The sequence below is a fragment of the Rhamphochromis longiceps genome, linkage group LG13 (assembly GCF_057381845.1).
Source record: "Rhamphochromis longiceps isolate RC_006_pf linkage group LG13, R_longiceps_female_GT1.1, whole genome shotgun sequence".
NCBI classification, from domain to species: domain Eukaryota; kingdom Metazoa; phylum Chordata; class Actinopteri; order Cichliformes; family Cichlidae; genus Rhamphochromis; species Rhamphochromis longiceps.
This window is the reverse complement of record NC_140569.1, coordinates 8,450,970-8,469,116: the sequence shown is the minus strand read 5'-3', so window position 1 is coordinate 8,469,116 and position 18,147 is coordinate 8,450,970. Positions and strand designations below refer to the sequence as shown.

Below are 18,147 nucleotides of genomic sequence, written 5' to 3'. Positions count from 1 at the left end.
TACAACAGGTGGAGGCTCACCAGGACATGCACACCTCACAAGTTCCCGGCTCTCTCGACTCGGTTGAAGACGGGTTTCTTGGAGAGGGGGAGGGCAGTGAGGCACAGTCCCCCGTCCCCCGACGCCCCTCGCGATGCCCCTCCTTCTTCGACTAACCCTCTGCATAGGAGCCGTGAGAGCCAGGAACTTGTGAGTTTTGTATGTCCACTCAGGGATCATTCATACCTGGTCTGTAGGAAGTTCCTGTCAGAAGGAGGGGGCACCGCGAGGGCGTCGAGGGGCGGAAGGCGGTGCCTTAGTGCCTCCCTCCTTCTGACATTGTAAAGGAACCCTAACTTTATTATTTTTTTAAAAGTAAGATGTATGTATGTATGTATGTATGTATGTATGTGTGTGTTTTTTGTCCTCAGATGAGGTTTGAAGTGTCTGTGTGGTGCAGCTGGTCTGGTCTGTCTCTGTACAGTCGAGGCTGCACCCACCTACAACAGGTGGAGGCTCACCAGGACATGCACACCTCACAAGTTCCCGGCTCTCTCGACTCGGTTGAAGACGGGTTTCTTGGAGAGGGGGAGGGCATTAAGGCACAGTCCCCCGTCCCCCGACGCCCCTCGCGATGCCCCTCCTTCTTCGACTAACCCTCTGCATAGGAGCCGTGAGAGCCAGGAACTTGTGAGTTTTGTATGTCCACTCAGGCATCATTCATACCTGGTCTGTAGGAAGTTCCTGTCAGAAGGAGGGGGCACCGCGAGGGCGTCGAGGGGCGGAAGGCGGTGCCTTAGTGCCTCCCTCCTTCTGACATTGTAAAGGAACCCTAACTTTATTATTTTTTTAAAAGTAAGATGTATGTATATATGTGTTTTTTGTCCTCAGATGAGGTTTGAAGTGTCTGTGTGGTGCAGCTGGTCTGGTCTGTCTCTGTACAGTCGAGGCTGCACCCACCTACAACAGGTGGAGGCTCACCAGGACATGCACACCTCACAAGTTCCCGGCTCTCTCGACTCGGTTGAAGACGGGTTTCTTGGAGAGGGGGAGGGCAGTGAGGCACAGTCCCCCGTCCCCCGACGCCCCTCGCGATGCCCCTCCTTCTTCGACTAACCCTCTGCATAGGAGCCGTGAGAGCCAGGAACTTGTGAGTTTTGTATGTCCACTCAGGCATCATTCATACCTGGTCTGTAGGAAGTTCCTGTCAGAAGGAAGATGGACAGTGAACATTTTAAGCCCACTCGGCAGCGACAGATGGCCACCCCTTCCTGAGCCTGGTTCTGTCGGAGGTTTCTCCCCGTTAAAAGGGAGTTTTTCCTCCCCACCGTCGCCAAGTGCTTGCTCATAGGGGATTTTTGGGGCTTTTATTTTTTTAAAACCAACCGCTGATAAGTCAATCAAAGACTAATTTGGACAATTGGGAAAAATTAAATAAAATAAAAAAATTGGATAAAATGCATGTGTCATTGTTTCATATTGATTTCACATAACATACCATTTGATTTCAACATATTTTTGTTACACTTGCAGTGGGTTTTTTTTATGATCCTGTTCATTTTAAATATGAATATAAATCATCTAAATAGAAATGGAAAACTAGAAAAAATAAAAATATAACTTTACTAATCTGGAAGTTATTTGTCATTGGATCCATCATTCCCACAGTGGAAACACATTACCGTAATTGTCGGGCTATAAGCCGCTACTTTTTGCACAAGCTTTGAACCCTGCGGCTTTTAGTCAGGTGCGGCTTTTCTATGGATTTTCCATGATTTTTGTGATATCGTAAGACGATTTGTTTTGTTTGTTCCGCTGTTGTACGGCACTACGTTGCCTGGCGGAAGGATCGGGGTTCAAGAGTGGTATGTTGGTCACATGTCCATCCGCCAGGCAACATAGTGCCGTACAAGTAGCGCGAAAAACAAACTTCAAAGTAGCGCTACGCGTTCAGCGGGAGTCGTGGATGACGAGCGGCGATAAACTTGTGAAAAGCAAGTTGTGCTCAACTCCACCGGTGGATTCTGACAGCGTGGAAAAGTGTGAAAACATCCACGATCACCAACGGATTTCGAAGGGCTGGACTGCTGCATGATGAAGAGGAGGACACCGCCACGGCCCTTCAGAGGGTGTTCGACTCCGACACTGACAATGACAATGAGGATTTCTTTGGTTTTGAAAGTGACAACGAAGGAAAGAAGCTGAGAGTGGATGACGAAGCCATCCTGATCCTGTTTGTATCCGACACTGGAGAAGAGGACTTTGGTGGTTTTAGAGCGCAGGAAGATGGTGGTGAATGACTGACTTTTCTTCTTGTTAAAGCCGTGTCACTGCACCTGAGCCTAAAAGGTAGTCCGAATCTATTTTTCTGGTGTGCTGTAGGTTATTGTTATGTAATACATTTGTTACTCATTTATGAAGCACAGCACATGTGCAAATATGTACCCATAACTTGTTTTTCAAAATATTAATAAAAGGGGTGTGTCTCCAAACAGCCATCTCTTTCCTGACAATTCCCTTTGTGCATATTCTCTTACATATGATGAGTCAACATTGAAACACCTGCGGCTTTTGGTCAGGTGCGGCTAATGTATGTACAAAACAGGATTTTCCCCTGATTTTAGCTTGTGCGGCTAATATTCAGGTGCGCTTTGTAGTCCGGGAAATACGGTATTTCATATTATGTTCAAGTCAGTAGTTAAAAGTATAAAATTTAATAATGTCTATTTTTTAGTTTACTTTATTAATAAAGACATTTTTAAGTATTTTAGAAACACTAACATCATACATATCCAAATATGAAGTAATGTTTTAACTCCCATTTACATACAGACCTGTGGCCAACTTTATAAACCATTTTGAATTTTTTCCAGCTGAGGCGTTCAAAATAGATATACTTTTGATTGTCACAGTGTAATTTGGGCAGCTGCCTGCCTAATATAACATAACATCACCACAATATTTTATATTAAATGAGGAAATGTATCTTTGTTTCCTCAGCTAAGACTGCTTGCTGCTGTAGCTTGTGTTTATCTTGAGAGTGACATCTGATTTAAAAGCAAGGAGCAAAAGCCACTGAGCACCATCGGTCAGCACAGAGGCAATGCAGTTTGGTGTAATTGTTAGCCTAGTAATTCATAGTAATATATTTCTCACACACAACCTCAACCTCTGCCTCTCAATGTGAGCAGAGACGCAGCAGCATCTTGTTTCTACAAGAAGCCTGATTAAAATGTGAGGCATTTATACGGTGTACGAGATTAATAACAAATATTCACTGTCTGCAAACCATACCAGGGTGGACTATTCATTTTCCCAGTGGGTCACATGAAAAACTGAGACTGGTGTGGAGGCTCAAACTACTAAGCTGAACTCAGTTCTAATCAGTATTAATTTTATTTCTTCATAAACTGCTACTGGCATGAGTGCATATTACAACTTCACTGCGACAGTATTACTTATTTTCCTTACACACAGACCTTATAGGAGGTAATTGAGAGAAAAAAGAGGGGAGGATGGAGTGGGTGAGTAATGTCATTAGGTGAGGTCATTTGGGATATTTTATGTCCTGGCAATGAAGCGGAAAATTATTGAAATTTAAACTGGATACATTTAAAATTGCATTGTTTTTCTGATGCAGCTTGTATTTTATGCAAAACATGTTAAATCTTGTGGGAATGTTCACTTTCAATACAGTTCAGTTATGCAGTGCTGAGTGTCAGACATGCTAAGGCACATGTAATGAAATAACTTGTTTGAGCTTTTGTAAAGAGTTCATTTTTAAATTTTTACACAAACGAGACTTTTCTCACTCCGGTTACTGTTTCAGCTTCACAAAGGCTTCAGTGTTATAATGAAGAAAAAGAAGCATCACTTCAATACATCAGCCGTGTTGTCAGTGATGTAATTTGAGATTTTTCCTTTCAACACTGTTTAAAGTACAGGCTCCCATGTATGGACAGATGTTTTGATCCACCTGCTTCTCTGTAACCTGTGGGTGAATCTCTCCATCTCCTCTGGGTAATTATATTTTCCACTTCATTTACACACAGCTGGAAGAAGGAGATGCGAGTAAGGTCTTTATGTTTCTGCTTGGACCTTCTGTCCCTGCAACCCAAACCCAGATAAGTAGCAAGATATGGATAGATGGATGAGTAGATGTCCTTTTGACATAGTTGTGTCATGAAGTAACATGAAAAAATAGTTTAACCAGTGCACTTTAGGTCTTAAAAACATGAACAGCATCTCTTAAATATATGCATCCATTTTTATCTCAAGTCTCAAGCATTTCCTTAAAACCATATCAACACAATCCAGTGAAGTGAATTAACAGTTTCTCCAAAGACAGCTGCTACATGCAAAGGAATCAAAATTCACAATGCCATCTTCTCAATTCTGTTGGAAAAATATGTCCCATAATTTTTTAAATGGTTAAGAGACAAAATAACCATGTCTAATGTAGCATCTGTGATTTAAACGAAACACAAAACTGTATCAGTTTTCAATTGAGTACGTTGTGTATGATTTTGCAAATTTAAAAAAAAAGCACCATGATCTACTTTAAGGAACACAAGCAGGATATTTTGGAGTGACCTGACTTGAAAACTCTGCAGGTGGATATTAAAAATGCTGCATCTTCTGCAAAGCAGCCTAAAAATATCCAACTACATCAAAAGTGCTTCACTGAAAAGTGGGTGAAAAGTTTTTAATCATTAATGGAAAAAATGCACCAGTTGTGCATCAGTGATATGAATATCACAAAGTCTGCTAGCTAAGGGTGCTGCAATCTAGAAACACTGTTGTCTCTTCCTCTAACTTGGGGCAGTTATCATCACAGTGCAACTTCACCCTCAGCTCTGAGCAAAACTGCTAAAAAATGTGCAAGGTGCAGAAAAGGAGGGAGGCGATGGATGTGTGAGGCAGAAAACAGGATTCAGAAAAATGCTGAGCTCTGCAGGCTTCAGGAATAGATTCTGAGTGAACAACCACAAATGGTTCTTTCTAGGTGGAGCTCTTTTCCCCTCCATACATTACTGAGGCGCTGAACCATGGTGGTGGTCCAGACCTTTTTTAATTTGTGCCCTCAGCCCTGGGGACTTAGTGACTGAAAGACTGCTAAACCTCTGCTGGTCACTGTAGATAGTCGCAAAGGAAATAATCTGAACTGTTGAGCTGTTTTATCATAACTGAAAAACATGCAGTAGCTAGGAAGAAATATTCTCCATTAGCATTAATTAAAAAACTGAGCACAATAAGGTCGGTTGTCAGAAGAAGCAGGCACTCTTGGCTCCCTGGCACACCGAGCTGAAGACATGATCTCTCTTTGACCTTTGCACAGTGGACCGTAAATGAGCTGTTTACTTTTTTATCTCTACAATATCTCAGGTAATATCTTGAATTGCTGCTGTTCTGCATCAAGTGAGGCAACAGTGCAGTTTCTCTCCTGTATGGATTCTTTGATGAACACACAGGGGCACACTCGGATCAAACACTTGTTATGTCTGCCTGAATGATTTGTCATGTTCGCATGTATTATGAGGTCAACATCCTCTTTAAAACAAGCACAGCAAACACAGCAGAAGTTTATCTCAGTGTGAGATTGTAAATGATTAGATATTTTTCATGGATGTTGCACATGCTGCCAAGTACTCTTCAGAGACAGCAGCGACCTGACTGGAGGCTCCATGGCATGCCTTCATCTTCTTATTCTTTATTTACATGTGCAGAAGCAGAGCAGTCTGATGAAGGGGCCTGACAGATGGTAAGTCCTTCTGTTTCAGTATAAAGATTTTGTGCTGGAGGGAAAGGACCCAGCATTAATGTGAGCTCCTCTTCTCCCTCTTTCATGTGCAGAAATAACTGATCTTGCCTCTGCTGAGCCTCTGAGTTGGGACTCTTCTCCGGCTGTGAGCTGAAAGATGAAAGAGGAAGAATCATTTCTTCTGAGAATTCAGGTGCTTCTCTTAAACATGAAAGAACCTCTTTTTTTTATTTATTAGGGATCAGGAATAGAAATATACCAAATTATCTGTTGATTGTCTGTTTTTGTCCTTGCATTTCTGACTCATTGGGAGAATTCCATTATGAACATACATATCCTAGTGGAAATTTAAAATATACGATGTGAGAAATATGAAGTGAAACTGCAGTGGATGCATCTTGACATGTAGACGTGGCCAAGATGACCACGTATTCACTTCACACATATATGAACTGTAGCTATAACAGCTTCAACTCTTATGGGAAGGCTTTCCACAAAGTTTACAAGTGTATCAGAATTTGTGAGGTCAGACACTGATGTTGGATGATAAGGCCTGGCTCACAGTCTCCACTCTGATTCATCCCAAAAGCATTCGGTCAGATTGAGGTCAGGACTCCGTGCCGGCCGGTCAGATTTTTCCACACCAAACTTGCTCATCCATGACTGGTACGCAGTCATATTGAAACAGGAAGGGGTCTTCACCCAACTGTTCCCACAAAGTTGGGATCATGAAATTGTCCAAGATGATTTGGTATGCTGAAGCATTAAGAGTTCCTTTCACTGGATCGAAGGGGCCCATCGCCTGAGAAACAACCCCACACCATAATCCCCCCTCCACCAAACTTTACACTAGGCACAATGCAGTCAGACAAGTACCGTTCTCCTTGAAATCACCAAACTCAGAATGTTTTAGAGGAGGAGCAGGGAGGAAGAATTCCCTTTTAACAGAAAGATACCTCAAGCAAAACCAGAGGAAGACATCTATCTGCCATAACAGGTTTTGGAGTGAGGGGAAAGAGAAAGACAGGTCTAAACACAAACACAGGAGACTAATATATATCATCAATCTCCTCATCGATATGCATCTATAACCTTCAAAATTATTTAACACAAAAAGTGATCAGAAGAAAAAACTCAACGTAAGAAGTTTATTGGTTTGCAAAGGAGCTGTTTTTACAAAAGCATAGAGGGGGGAAAACATTTGGAGCATGTATTGTGTTCATCTAAACACTGGCCGTGTGCACATTCTCACAAAGTTTACAGTCAACTCTATTTATTTCGGGAATGTGACATCATGTGGTAATTACAAGTGCTCCTGTTTTCAGCAGATCAAACAGCCAACATGATGCGTGAGATGAAAGAGTATCAGGGAGATCAAAGTTACTGCAGCCGGCACACGAGTGATCCTCCGACTCAGTACATCCTTGAAAACAATGACAGGAAACTGTTGTGCAGTTAAAAGAAAAGCATCTGGAAATGGGAAAGGTTGCAGTTTAAGACAATACTCTTTTTCCATATCATTTGTAATATTTGTACACATCAGAACCCAGAGCCAAAGAAAACACTTTCATTATTATAAAAGACTCAGCTTTTCAACGCGCCTTCATATAAACAGCAAAACGTTAGCTATACAGTCAGGATATCTTTACCACACACAAAGCTGCTGGTTATGGTGTAATAAATACAAATGATAACATGATCAACCGCACAAACACATCAGCAACACATCAGCCTACTTCTACTCAATGAACACCATGAAGTCATTTTAGCACCTTTTAGAAAACCGCTCTTTAACCTGGTGAAACTCATGGGGAAATGATTTTAATTCAATACTCGAGTCCACATTAGGCCATAAAAAAATACAGCCCAAAAGAACAGACAGTGGATAGATGGCAAAAAGAAATAAAACCGCATGCTTGACTGAAACAGAAACTGGCAATGCATTGTTGGTACGTCAATCTGTCGTCTTTCCAAATTGCCAGGTACTAGCTTACATGCACAACAAATGCTTTCATGTGTTTTCTTCAAAAATAAAAACCCTGAGTCCACGTACATCCAAAGTCCGAAAGGAGGGTAACCAACAGACAGACATGGGTAAAAAAACAAAAACAAACACTCCTTCTCTTACATCAGACTTGCTGGATTTTAAGGGTAGGAAGAGTGTAAAGATTTACTTCACTGAATGGGTATAAAAGGGCAGGTCCTAAATAACTGGGGTGATTGTGGACAGTAATTTCACCTGGGTTACCATTAGATTACAATCAGCCAGAAAATGACATTCAGCTTTTCAGTTACATTTTTAAAGTGTTGCAGAGAAAATAAAATAAGAGTTACAAAGAGCAATAAATTATGATTTCCCAAGGTTGTTCTTCAAAAGATGTGGGATCATTAGGAGATCAGAAAAAGAGGCCTGCATATTTAACAGTAAAAATGCTTTAACTGTTTTCTTCTCGCTGTGAGTTTTGCAATTTTTTTAAAGTGCAACAGTACAAAATAGGTAAGTACCCCACAAGCTTATCCTGTACCTGCACCACATCTAAAAACCTAGAGGAAAACAAACTGCGCTCAGCTGGAAAAAAACACAGCAGTTCCAGAAACAATTTGCTAATGGCAGAGTTCAAGTGTACACTATGCTGAGCCAAACAGACTCCCAGCTCAGCTCTGCACACATATAAAGAGCTCCCTGGAATGAGCACAGGAAGCCTTGAATTGTTCCTCTCCCTCCCCCGTACCTCCTGCTGCTGTCAACACAGTAAACTGAAGACCCAAAACATGAACCTGCATCACCCTTCAACACACATCTTGTTTTTACATCACTCAAACATACTTCCATGGACTATATCAACATTATTACAGTAAACTGTTACTAAATATGGTCACCAGAATACCAATAGCATCCAACAACATGCCCAATCAGCATAATTACATGTTATTTGGACACATTTGCCCTTGTAATACTAAAGTAAGAATGATTCACACACACCTATCCGTTACACTGCAATTCTCAGTACCACGCTCGTTTGTGTCCAGAATAAATTTGGGTAAAACGAGGAACTCAGGAAGACGCTGTCTGACCAACCAGGCAAAAAGAAGCTTAGAGTCAGCTCTAGGAGCAGCGATGTTATTGCTATATCAAAGGAACTAGCAAATACTCATGCATGTATAGAAAGCAGCCTTTCTGCATTTTGACAAACGCTGCCCACAGGTAATGAAGAAGTTTCCTTAGAGTTTGCCCACAAAGGAAGCCTCATTCATGGCTTACTCCAATTTTACAGCAGCAAAAATTCGATCCAAAAACCATCATTGGCTTATGATAAACACAGAATATGTGAGGGTGAAAATGTCAAAATGTCTGAGCAGTTTTGTGCAGGCAACTGCTGTTCACTTCTTCAGTGTCAAACTGCTAAAAAAAGTCCTCAAAAGGGATCAAACAGGCTCATGAAACCTGGTTTAGGTTTTACTGTCATAAACAGAACCAGCAGCGCCGCTTTCCAACATTTACAAGTTGCGATCATTTATTCTGTGAATTTCTATTGAATAGTTTAATGATTTCTAACAATGTAATAATTCTAGAAAAACAGCGTACGCCATTCCATTTTTCCATTATTGTGATGCATGATACTTCTGTACCTGAATGACCTTCAAAATGTACTATTTGTATCATGACTTTGGTTTCTGTTACACCCCCTAACGTGTTATAAATGTGTAACAAATCACATTTATGAGCAGTTTCAGGAAACGTTTCAGTTGTGAAAAACCCCTTTGGCTAACCCTTCATGTGAAATGACACGTGCCTTGTTCTTTTAAGTGTCTGGGAAACAGCTGCAGGGCATCTGCACCAGAGTGTATCTATTATTCATGAACAGCTTATCAACGTTTATAATTTCAGCTTTAATGCATCTTTAGAAACCCAGGAAACTTTAATGATTTATTAACATTTCTAAAAGTGGGACTGGTAATAACCGTTTACCAACTTTTAATAAATACAATTTTAATTACACACAAAAGGGATTTTTCACAACTTGGCAAATATATTCAGGCTAATAACTGACCCATGAACATAACTTAAACTTAAATCATTTTTCTTATAAAACCCTTTAAAGAGGTCAAGGCTTCAGCAACAAAGAAACTTTATTGCTGCCCTAAGCCATTTGTCTAGAACAAATCTGGCCAGCTTTTTGCAAGAGCTTTGTCTTCCTCAGACTTTTCCTTCTCCTACCTGCATATTAGAAGTAGGTGAAGTTGTGCCAAAAAACACAAATGCATAAACAGAAAAAAAAAGTACCTTTTAATGTCTGCAGTGAGTTTTTACATCTTTCTAGAGTATGGAAAAAAAAACCCAAAAACCTGATAACGCATAATCAGCGTTGATACTGGAAGAGTGTAAACAGAGCACCTTAAGATTTCATACACACAATACTTGTGGGTTTAACTTGAAGATCTCTTCTCTATATTTTTTAGAACTTGCTCCCTGCCCCAGTGAAGGAAACTGTCATAAAGAAAACAACGCATAAGAGACCAGACATTTGTGTTAGTTACACTTCTAAAACACAGCCTGCAGCGCTAGGAAAGGATGAGACTGCATCAGTGTGGGCAAGATGCCGATGAGGAATGATTCAGGAAAACCTTTTTCTTTTTTTAAAAAGCCATGAGACACACAAGACCTATAATGGACTAAAACAGCACCAGCCATACCACCAAAAACTGTGACATTGAGAAATTAATCTGTGCATCACTATATCTTCTATGCTACTATCAAAGAAAAAAAAAAAAAAAGATAAACAAAAAAAAAACATCAACCCTATACATTCAAAGTACCCCCAGGATCTGACCCCTGACTCCAAAATGTGTGACTGAACCTGCACCCGGCTGAACCTGTGACCTCGATGACAGCACGGTTTCTTCTTCATATAAGGAGTAAAACTTCTATCTTATTTTAGTGTTCAACTCTGATGAGGCTTGCAAAAGAAAAAAGGAGCAGAAGTCAAATTTTAAATAACATTTCTCTGCAGCTCTACTGCCTCTATAGCGCAATCTACTGACAGGAGAGTGGCTGTAGTTAAAAAAAAGAAGAAAAAAAAAGAAAAGTGCAAACTACCCAGACACGCTGTGTTAAGCATGGGATGCTACATCTTGTCATGATATAATCCTCATTTTTGAGTATTTAGGTCAATGAGGCTGCAACGTGTTACCATGACAACTGGAATAAACCCAAGGGATGCAGAGGAGTGCCAGCAGAGTTGGATATACATCAGCAGAGAGAAAACAGGCCGCTATGCTGTCTTGTGTTGTGCTCAGATGAGTTTTTGAAATAGTTACACATCCAGCTGTGCTGAGCTCAATCTAACTAAAGCATATCAAATATACATATATGTCCAGGTATATTTGAATTGAAACCAGTTGCATCTCGCATAACATCATGTATCCGCCTGATTTGGGAACACTGCTCTGGCCTGTGAGTTTTACTGCACATTTGTTCACGTTGCTTGGTCAGCAAAAGATTTAAGAGGACGCTTGTATGTTTAAACAAAGTGAGTTGAATTGAGTTTAAGTTTTTGATTTTGTTCTATCCATGAGCAACACTTAACTTTCACTTTAGCTGCTAATTGTCAGATATTTTTATCTAACTGGTTTTTTCCAAACCTCCACACCTGCCTCCATCTCAAATTCCCTAAAGGATTCGACATAAAAGTGGAATGTCCTATAAATAAGCTACAAGTTCGCTGATCTAAAAACTGGGGCTACAAGGGAAAAATACCTGAAAAATGGATCAAACACATTCACCCACAAAGCACCATCACATCAGATCCTGGTTCAACATAAAGAAGAGGAAGAAGAAGAAACAGCAAAGCAGAAAAACTTTGATCCAGTTACTATGCTGATGCAGTGCTGTACGATGGGCTATGGATGATGATGTAACAGGCGCACGTGTGTGTGTGGTCATGTGTGATCAAGTCCTTGCTTCACACACGACTTGCGGAGCGGGAATTGGTCAGAGGGCAAGTTAACCAAGCTTGGTAATCTGTAGGTCTCCTTGTATTCGTACTGTGTCGATAGAGGGCAAAGATTTTACTTTGTGATAAAAGTCAAAGAGCTGGTGTCCATCCACGAATATCCGGAACCTCTGGTGCTCGCAGTGGATCTCAATCTGCAGAAGGAAGAAAGACATGGAGAAAAACAGTTAGGCAAAAGGTGGAAAGAAAATACCGCACTTTAACCGCTTTTGACTTCATGACAAGTAGAGACTGAACACACTCATTCCATACAGTCACAATAAGCAGAAGAAATTGGGTGGGTGGAAAAAGCTGTGTCAGAGTTACACACAATCACCTCATGAGCTGAAGGGACGCATCTCACTTTATACAACCATTTCTTTCTCTGCTCGTTAATATAAAAATATTATTTGTGCAGTTTCAATTTGAGTAAACAATTACAAAATAGATTCAGTAAAGGACTAGATGTTACAATCCCTGATATTGCATTGCTTTAAATGGAGAAAACGTTGACGGATGCTTGTTATGAGGAAAGGCAGCTCAGAAACTTTACCAGCGGCACACATCGTTGTGTGCCTCAACTTTCGGTCTTTTACCCAAGCTAATCTGTCATTTTTTCTTCCTTGGTTAGGGTGCATGATAAAGACAACCGCTTGTAAAGAGAAAGACCAAATGACCCCTTACACTGAGGATGACTATCAGCTATTTTAGTTGATGTTAAAACATTTAAAGCTCCCAAAACGTTATTGAATAAGTAGGCTAGAGCTAAGCCTCGCTCTCATTTTCTTCTCTTGTTTGTACGTGTACACACTGAATCCTAACAAACCGACAACAAAAATGTAACTGCATAAACACCTCCGCGTGGTTTATGCCAGTGGGGGGGAATTTAAAAAGAAACCGTCAAACAACTCAAGGCAGAATGTTTTAGATGAAGCAGCAGAAACAAACCATCCTGCTCTGAGACCACAGCACATCATGTGTCTCTCCACATACCCCTGGATTCAGGAGGGAGTTTGTTTTAAACATTCTGCATGGCAGACTTAATCTCCAGCCTCCAGCTTTCGACAGAGTCATGACTGTGCCGACCTGCTCAGTCACGCTGCAACCACAAACAATGACACTTTATCAGAGAGCTGACATTCAACAACCAGATGCAGGGTTCACCTCTAAAAATAACTTAAGTTGTTGTGTCTGCATATGCATATTTCGCATTCTTAAAAAACAGAAAGAGTTTCTCTTTGTAAAAATTCTCATGCATCCACAGCTGAGTTTTAAAGATATCAGACTGGAAAACACACTAAGCAAAAACCCTTGACTGGGGCAGGGATAGCTCAGTAGGTAGAGTGGTAGCCCCATGATCGGAAGGTCGGGGGTTCGACTCCACTGAACGGCTACCCTGAGGTACCCCTGAGCAAGGTACCGTCCCTACACACTGCTCCCCGGGCGCTGCACTGGCGGCTGCCCACTGCTTCACTGGGTGAATGGGTTAAATGCAGAGGAACTATTTCCCTATGGGGACTAACACACACACTTTACTTTGACCCCAGCAATTAGGGGATCCAGTGGCTCTGTTATGATGTTGGAATAGTTTTGCTCACATTGTGTGTGTCTCCTTAGAAGTAAGGATCACTGTAAATCCATAAACTTATGGTGGAGTGGTCTCTTCCAGGACTATAATGTACCCCATCAAAAGGATAGCAAGGGGTTACTGAATTGTTTAAGTTTGCAAAGGAGATTAATCATATGCACTGGTTTTGACAGTGAACCAAACTCAGCTGCAGTGCGCACCTGTAAGAGACTTTGGACCTCCTTCTCAAGCAGATCACGTCACAATCACTATGCAAGATAAATAAAAATAGCTCCAGCAATCAGTGCCAAAATAAATTTTTACTAAATTTGTACACATGCACTAGAGTCCTGAACATTTCGAGACATTACGCAATAGAGATGGTTACAAGTACACAAATTACCGACCCAGTTGCTTTGGGCATTTGCCGTCTTTTAGCCTCCAGCTCCTCAAGTATAACCTCTATATGGATTTCACAGAGCTGCCAACACTGCAGCAAATGTCACCGTGAAATGCACCATAACGTGTGGGTGTCGTGAACTTGGCACTTTAAACAGACCTTCGGCTACACTGGAGAAAGAACAACTTCATTCAGTGTCCTGAAAACATCTCGAGAAACTTCATGCTTTGTTCTTCGCTCCATTGCCACTATTGTATATTTTTAGCTGTACACCATGTGTGTTATTCATGTGCAGACTTATTGGAGCAGAATATGACATTAAAGAGCTAACAAGTCCTCGGGTGTTATGAGATTACTCATCATGCATATGCCCTGCTGCTCAACCCCCTCCACCCTCCAACTCCAACTCATTCAGCACACCACAACAGCTGATGTGGTCCTAACGCAGTAAACAGGCCACTATATGGGGTACAGGCTGTATTTACATTACAATATGATGAAGCATGGACAACATTTCCTGTTTGTGTTCCATTATCATGCTGCGCAGATAATCTCACATAACTAATTCTGAAAATATCTGCTACAGTCGACTGCTGGGGATTACCCAGAATTATTTGATGTGAGAAAAGGGATTTTTTTACCCTAAAAGGCTGATCAGGGATGAAGGGAAAATACACAGTGGACGCCTCCTCCTCTGTCCATTTCCCAGAAACCCGAGCGCTGCGAAGGAACTGACGGTCAGTGAAACGAGCCGTGAGTTTCAGGGCCACATCAAATGGAGGCTCCCCTTTCTCTGAATCACGTCCGCAGGTCAGGCTGACATCAAAGCTGAGGGTATGAAAAAAAAAAAAAAAAAAAAAAAACCAAAACCGGGGTATCGGGTATTCAGGCAGGATGCAGTGGTAAAGCACACATCAGATAATCTGGGATAAATGAGATGCATAATTCTGCTGCGTAAGAACAATTCTCACCAATTGTGAGTTAATTATGCATAATCCCTGCTGCTAGTTCTGTTTATCCACCCTCCCCTGCTGCTGCTGCACAGTTATGCGTCTTGGTGTAAGTTTATGGTCACAGTTACAGGCATCAAGTTTCTAAGTAATGAGACGCAACAAAGAAAGACTGTGTGTTTAGGCCTTGGAGCTGTTCTGTCTGTTGGGACATTCACATGAACTTTGGCATGGAAAACCCTCCCAGCAGCAGGCACTAAACAAGATGAGGTCATCGAGAGGTTTCTTCCAAGTTTGACACAAGTTTCCATGTAGGGTAAGGACACACCCAAACAAATCTGCTTCACTGGATCTCTCTCTTTTTTTAAAAATTTTTAAAAAAAAGAAAATCCCCCCCCCTTTTTCTCCCTGCTGGTGAGGGAACGCCCTGTCTCTGCATACTTAAGGAGCCACTGTTCTTTCTGGCTGCCTACGCATTACTCAGTGTGTCCTCGAGTGGCCGTGCAAGTCTGACTAGCCTAAGAACAAAAAAAAAAAAAAAAAAAAAAAAAAAAAACCATCCCATCTCTAACATCCTTTAGCAAAGAATGTGTACTGTGCAGACGTAAATCAGAATGTTTTAAATATGCAGAGATAAAAACATGGCTCCAGATAAAGAGTGTGTGCATGTATGCCTTTGTGAGGTGTTATGTTACCTGTCTGGCTCCAGGTCCACGATGCCCATCACTATTATCTTCTTCCCCGGCCGCATGCCCCCCCGGATGCGCCCGCTGAATGGCACCGTCTACGCATTGCACACATTGAATTTATTACGCACAGCCAGGAGCGAGCATCAAACAAGGACACTCGGGAAATCGTTTAAATATTTCATACCAGGAGGCGTGATAAATCCTCCTTGTCAGGTGAGATGAGGCCGGGGTTCCCCAGCGAGTCATTCAGGTGGTCTTCTTCCACATTCTTCAACACCAGTGACAAAAGACACAGGATGCAAAGTATCATTTATCGCTCTGTCAGGTAGGATATACAACTTGCATGGCTGAGGTTAAAGGCACAACAAGAGGCTACAGGCCTATCATTCAATATATGCACAAGAGTGTGGCCTCGTACGCGGCGTGCAACAACAATGACGAGGTGGCAGCAGACCTGTCATGTTGTTATCAGCGTTCCTGCCGGGAGCCATGAGTTATTATAAATGAGCCCCACATTTGGCACCATCTTGCACTACGATGGAAATGCGCACCGGCTGGGTGGCCTAGAAGAGCACACACCGCCGGTGCATTTCACCACAGCGTATTGGATTTCCCAATTTCCTCCCCGGCCACAGATGAAAGAGGAGTCGCCCTACGCTCTGAATGCGCTGCGCCCGGCGCTCCGCATTTACAATAAGCGCCGGATAATCGACCTAACGGTGCGCTTAAATCGCAACTAACAGGCCCCCATGCACAGAAAATAAATACCAACACACGTAACCCCGGATCGGTTCCCCGAAAACCTTCAAAATACTCACTACTCCGTCCTTCTCCGCTGCCTGCACCGCCATCTTGAGCAGAATAGCATAGGATGCTGATTATCGGAGCAGAGGCAGCTCTGCCGGGGAGCGTGGTTTGTCAGCGTCGTGGCACTGACTCAGGAGGATATTCCTGTTCCTGCTCCAGTACTGCTCCTATTCTTGGGTCCTCGCGTCTGACTTGGCCTGAGAGAGAGCACAGTCACCTCGCAGGATCCCTCTGCTCCACTGAAATGGGTGGATGTCTGCTGACGTATGCTTTATAATAATTACAGACCAAAAGCTTAATCCCCGTCTGTTGGAGAAGGCTAATCAGACAGATTTCCCTCAACCCTTCACCCAATTAGACAACGCATTGTTTGGATTCTTTGGGGGGTTTCTAGGTTGGGATAACAATCCAGGACACGACTTTTAGCTGGTTTAAATAAGCGGTTACTTTATGAGACTGCGCTCGCGTGTCGTTTATCCAGTTTGACTGTGACACAGACTGGGGGGTTTTGGCCTAATTGGCCAAAGTGGGCACACTCAATACTTTGGAATGATTAAACAATACTGTAGGGCTCAGAGGCGTCAGGGAGTTAAAAATAGCTACAAATGGACCTGTTTCTGCTCACTTGTGAGCCTGGGACATAATTGCTTTTCACCGAATGAAGTGGACAATCCCACTGTCTCTTCATTGACTTTTGCAACCCTCTCCGTCCTTTCTGTATGCTCTCTATATATTCAACCCCCATCTCTAATCGTTAGCCCGGCTGTTGTTTAGTTAAACTGGTCCACTCTGCCCCTTTGTGGATATTTAAAGGCATTACACGCTAAGCAAATCAATGCACTGTGACTTCAGTGATGCACTGATGTTCCCCTTAATCCAAAACGCTGCAGCGAGAGTACTGACAGGGTTAAGAAAGATAGATCATGTTTCTTCTATACTAGATTTTCTTATTTCTTGACAGAGAGACAAAATTAGAAATGAGTATATCAGAGGAACAGTTCAGGTTGAGCATTTTGGAGACAAAGTTAGATAGGCAAGGCTGAGATAGCTTGGACATGTGTACAGGAGCAATGGTGGATATTTTGAAAAAGGGATTTTGAAGATGGACCCAGAAGGCACGAAGAAATGAAAAAGATCACAGAGAAGATTCATGGATGTAGGGAAGCAGGGCCTCCAGAAGGTCTTGCGCGACAGAAGAGGATGCTAGGCTTAGGTAGAGATGGAGCTTTGACGACCCCTAGCGGAAGCATCCGAAAGACGAAGATTAGTTTATCTTTAGTGGTTCACTGTTGAATCTATCATTGAATTTAAAGTCCTTCTCCTTACATACAAAGTCTTGAATAATCAGGTCCCATCATATCTTCCAAAGGATTTGTGTCTCCTCCCAGGATCAAACTGGAGACTTTTTGTTTGTTAGCCAAGTACATAAACCCCTGCACTATTGAAACACCCCTTAACAAGTTATTAGTTCTTATTATTGCTGCAGTAATAACACTCAAATATCCTACATATATCTCTATTCAATGCATTACTCGTGCCTCTAGTCCAGGGTTGGGCAACATGTTTTCCAGAGGGCCTTCCTGCCTTATGAAACGTCACACATTGATGACACTTGCATGGTGACATATGAAACAAAACATGGTTTCAAGTTGTGCTGAAAATTTTACATTACATAAAAACATAACTCAAGAATCCCATTTATTCACATTTAAATCAGGATGTGTTTACATAGTCTGTCCAGTTAGGAAGCACATACCATTTTGAATCCTTTACACCTGCTTTGGTGCAAAAGAAAATGACAATGCATACACTGGAGAGGCAAAAACAAGACAAATGTCAGCAGCTTATTCAGTTTTTCCTAAATTAAACACATCCAGGCCTGCCATCACAAAAAAGATTTGCTGTGTCTCCCAGCACAGTACAAGAGTGTGGAGAATAAACCAGGAGGTGGGCTGTTACATGAAGAGATGGACAGTGTCTACCCAGCAAAGAAGAACAAGA

The 18,147-nt window shown here is 41.9% G+C and overlaps 1 protein-coding gene across 3 annotated transcripts; it reads right to left on the bottom strand.

Moving 5' to 3' along the window:
- Positions 1–6,874: 6,874 nt before the first annotated feature.
- Positions 6,875–16,566, bottom strand: lgalslb (lectin, galactoside-binding-like b). 3 transcript variants are annotated; one of them, XM_085427352.1, is made up of 5 exons: positions 16,158–16,566; positions 15,524–15,622; positions 15,346–15,434; positions 14,342–14,528; positions 6,875–11,888 (listed from the first exon to the last, which is right to left on the bottom strand). In XM_085427352.1, the coding sequence occupies exons 1-5, from the start codon at positions 16,188–16,190 to the stop codon at positions 11,745–11,747; spliced, it is 552 nt and encodes a 183-aa protein (XP_085283478.1). In that variant the 5' UTR covers positions 16,191–16,566; the 3' UTR covers positions 6,875–11,744. The 3 variants fall into 3 exon arrangements, with proteins under 3 accessions (XP_085283478.1, XP_085283480.1, XP_085283479.1); XM_085427354.1 differs by having other exon boundaries at positions 15,524–15,607; positions 16,158–16,564; XM_085427353.1 differs by having other exon boundaries at positions 15,524–15,616; positions 16,158–16,559.
- Positions 16,567–18,147: the final 1,581 nt, after the last annotated feature.

Excerpts from the sequence above, each read along its gene's own strand:
- lgalslb (XM_085427352.1), bottom strand. The coding sequence starts at position 16,190 with ATGGCGGTGCAGGCAGCGGAGAAGGACGGAGTA. Across the intron at positions 14,529-15,345 it reads GTGGACCTGGAGCCAGACAG|CTTTGATGTCAGCCTGACCT; the intron begins GTAACATAACAC and ends TCATACCCTCAG. Across the intron at positions 11,889-14,341 it reads TCCCTGATCAGCCTTTTAGG|ATTGAGATCCACTGCGAGCA; the intron begins GTAAAAAAATCC and ends TTCCTTCTGCAG.